At 32.9% G+C, this 3,676-nt stretch overlaps 1 protein-coding gene across 1 annotated transcript; it reads left to right on the top strand.

Annotated features, from left to right (window-relative positions):
* Window positions 1-299: 299 nt before the first annotated feature.
* Window positions 300-3,416, top strand: LOC147808568 (histone-lysine N-methyltransferase SETMAR-like). The gene is made up of 2 exons (XM_087162621.1): window positions 300-658; window positions 3,269-3,416. Exons 1-2 carry the CDS (start codon window positions 300-302, stop codon window positions 3,414-3,416), a joined length of 507 nt encoding a protein of 168 aa, XP_087018747.1.
* Window positions 3,417-3,676: the final 260 nt, after the last annotated feature.

Raw genomic sequence — 3,676 nt, 5'->3', positions numbered from 1 at the left:
AAAATCATAGTATTTATTCTCCACACGGATATGCAAGATTTCCTGAATAATCGAGTTTCTTTTCATCTCGTCCTAGAGACAGGCACGTCTTCCTAAATCCAAAAATTAAGAGGCACTTTCCTAGATATATCGGGTTGTTCGATAATTAATGTCTTTTTTTTCTCATAGATGATTTGAATTGCATATTTAACGCAGTAGTGATTGCGTGGCTTATATTATTGTATTCTATTTTAAAGATTAGACTTTCTTTAGTCAAAACCAGAGTGTCAACAACAAGTTGGTTAAAAATTTAGTTGAAAATGGACACTCAAAGAGAGCGTCATATTTTATTGTTTTACTTCCGAAAGGGCAAAAATGAGGTGCAAGCTCGGAAGAAATTGTGGGAAGTTTATGGTGAGGACTGCCTTACTGAACGCCAGTGTCAGCGTTGGTTTGCTCGCTTTCGTGCTGGAAATTTTAATTTGCAAGATGCACCACATACTGGACGTCCAACCACTACTGATGACGACAAAATAAAGGAGTTAATCGAAGCTAACCGGTGTATGACAACTCGAGAGATAGCAGAGAAGCTCGACATATCGAATTCAACCGTTTACTTGCATTTACAACAGCTTGGTTACTTAAACAAACTGGATGTTTGGGTTCCTCACGAATTAAAGTAAATCCACCTCACCAAACGCATTAACATATGCGAAACTTTGCTGAATCGTAACAAAAACGACCCATTTCTGAAAAGAATCATAACGGGTGATAAAAAATTGATTGTTTACGATAACGTAGTCCGAAAACGATCATGGACCAAGCAAGATGAACCCCCACAATCGACATCCAAAGCCAATATAACCAAAAGAAGATTATGCTTTCTGCGTGGTGGGAATGCAAGGGGATAGTCTACTTTGAGCTGCTTCCAAGGAATCAAACTATTGATTCAAATGTCTACTGTCATCAACTATCGAAATTGAACAAAGAAATCAAGAAAAAACACCCTGAGCTGGCCAATCGCAAAAGAGTTATGTTTCATCATTATATCGCCAGCCCCACACATTTTTGATAACTCGTCAAAAATTAATGGAGCTGAATTGGGAACTGATGCCACATCCACCCTATAGCCCTGACTTAGCACCATCGGATTACCATTTGTTTCGATCCCTTCAAAACCATTTGAATGGTAAAACTTTCGATTCCGATCAGGCTATTAAAAATGAGTTGGACCAGTTCTTCGCTTCTAAAAATCAAAGCTTTTTCGAACGTGGAATTTTTCAACTTACCGAAAGGTGGCAAAAGGTAATCCAACAGAATGGTCAATATATCATTGATTAATGTTTGTTGTTAATATAAAAAAATTCACTTTGGAAAACATGAAAAAAAACGACATTAATTATCGAACAACCCTATAAATTTGTGCTAATTTTACCTTGTTTTGTGTTTAAATTTAAAGATAATTTCGCTGTTTTGTGTAAAAGTATAAAATGCCACCTTGCTTTTCTTTTAAAACAACTTATACATTATTATACTTTTTAACTTATCTAAATTTGTACCAATTTTACAATGCTTTGTTTTTAAATTTAGAGATAATTTCGTTGTTTTGTATAAATGTCTAGAATGCCACCTTGCTTTTTTTCCAAACTACATATTACTATAGTTTTTACTTATCTAAATTTGTGCTAATTTTACCATGTTTTGCTTTTTAAATTTAACGATAATTTCGTTGTTTTGTATAAAAGTATGAAATGCCACATTGTTTTGAATTATAGTTTAAAATCAAATTGGCATTTCATTCTCTCATATTCAAACTGATTTCATTCAACTATTCATACTCTTGTAGAAGAAACGAGAAATAACATTTCTTCTATCACTTATAAAGTATTTTGAGGCAATTATTAGGTCCACAATAAGGTTATATTCACGAAAACAAGAGCCTCATTTTACAGAATGTTGCAGAGTATTTAACTCAATGGTAATGTTGTAGCTTAAAGAGCATATATAGCGAAAAAAAGCATGTGCATACATGTTTAAACTTATAGAGAAACTATCCAACAAAACTAAACGGTACATCTGATACATACATATTGGTGGGTACAAATTCTCTTTCACTTAAATATCCTTGTAAAATTGGGCGCATTCCTTTCCTGCCAGAATTTTCCATTGAAATTAATAAATTTCAATTTAACCAGACCATAATAATTACATTGGGAAACAAATTTAATGTTGCATTTATATACAAGTACTTGATCTTACCTAATTCGCGGATCCATTTCACTAGGAATTGTACTTCCCGCGTTTGCCGGTTTGTCATTAAGCATTCCATTAAATGCTTGGCGGTAGCGCATAAAATATCATTTGGAACTAATATCATAATAATCATTTGGAACTCTGTCGGTCAATTTTAGGCATTCTATATAAAGCTATAGAATATCAGATTTCATTTATTGGTTTAAAAAAAAAGTATAAAGCATTCCTGCAAAAATATCACGACATGGAAGTTAGGGTCGACAATGTCTCCTTAGTGGTCAACTGTCATTGTAAAAAGCCTCCGCTGAGAATTGAACCGCATATCTTTGCAAGGTCAGCAAACAACTGACCCCTCACGGCTTCATGTATATATTTTCAATATATATATGAAACTCAACATAAAAGATTTAAGGCTTTCAAACTGTGGTTTATCTATGATATTCTACACGCACAATACAAACCAAATTAATGCTTTATTTTTACTAAAAACGTGTTCTCAATGAAAAGTTTCCACCATATGATTGTGAAGAAACCAAAACAATTTCTGAGCACGTAGCATTTGCATTAGATACCAACAAGTCAAGTTCTATGCATTGATATTTTGCCGCTGAGTAAGATTAAATTCTCAATACGTACTCATTACATCTACCATCTAAAGTTTTCACTGGCGGATGTATTATTTAAATTTAATTCTAAACTTACGAACGCTAGCTGATGTTATAAAGATTAAAATACTTCTTAATTATAATTAATATTTTGGTGCGGTAGATAAACAAATTTCGTTTTACTTTTCTATAATCTGAAGTAAATTCGAACAAAAACCAAATAAATAAAAGAATGGTAACCATTTCGCTATCAATATATTTGTAACTACATATCAATCTACATTATCAATACATTTGTGAGAGAATAATAAGATTAGTGAAAACAAAAATTTTCCAGAGCATACTAAGCAAAAGGATCAAAAATTGTGACAGATTAATATTAAAACATACCATTTAGATTGAATTTATTTTTTATTCATTTATTTGTTTAGGTCAGGTAGAGTAGCAACTGCAGATTACAAATTAGGAGACACAGGGATAGTGGTGACAAAGGGGATGATTATACTTTTTCCACTTTACGCAATGCATTATGACGATGAATATTTTCAAAATCCTGAAATATTTAATCCCGAGAGGTGAAACGTGGATCATAATTTTCTTGGAGGCGAATGCTACGCTATGCTATGAAAATGTAAATAATAAGAATTGTGGTTACCGTTCGTGGAACAGTAAATTATATAGATTGTAAATTTGAGTCTGGCAACGAACTCACACAGTGTATTCTTATTGAAGAAGTAAATTCAAGTAGGTGTTCAAGTAGTGCTGTTTGCCTATGCTATTTTCCAGTGCTCTTTTTCCTTGCTTTTCTTTTCGCTTTTTTAGGTGGTTCTGGCGAAAAT

This window comes from Parasteatoda tepidariorum, chromosome 5 (genome assembly GCF_982258835.1).
Source record: "Parasteatoda tepidariorum strain Cologne lab strain chromosome 5, Ptep-v5.0, whole genome shotgun sequence".
NCBI classification, from domain to species: Eukaryota; Metazoa; Arthropoda; class Arachnida; order Araneae; family Theridiidae; genus Parasteatoda; species Parasteatoda tepidariorum.
This window is presented reverse-complemented; position numbering and strand designations above follow the sequence as displayed.

What these genes read in the sequence shown, in the direction of transcription:
- LOC147808568 (XM_087162621.1), top strand. Translation starts at nt 300, where the DNA reads ATGGACACTCAAAGAGAGCGTCATATTTTATTGTTTTACTTCCGAAAG. An exon ending in TGGGTTCCTCACGAATTAAA is followed by an intron (nt 659 to 3,268) that starts GTAAATCCACCT and finishes TTATTTGTTTAG; the next exon opens with GTCAGGTAGAGTAGCAACTG.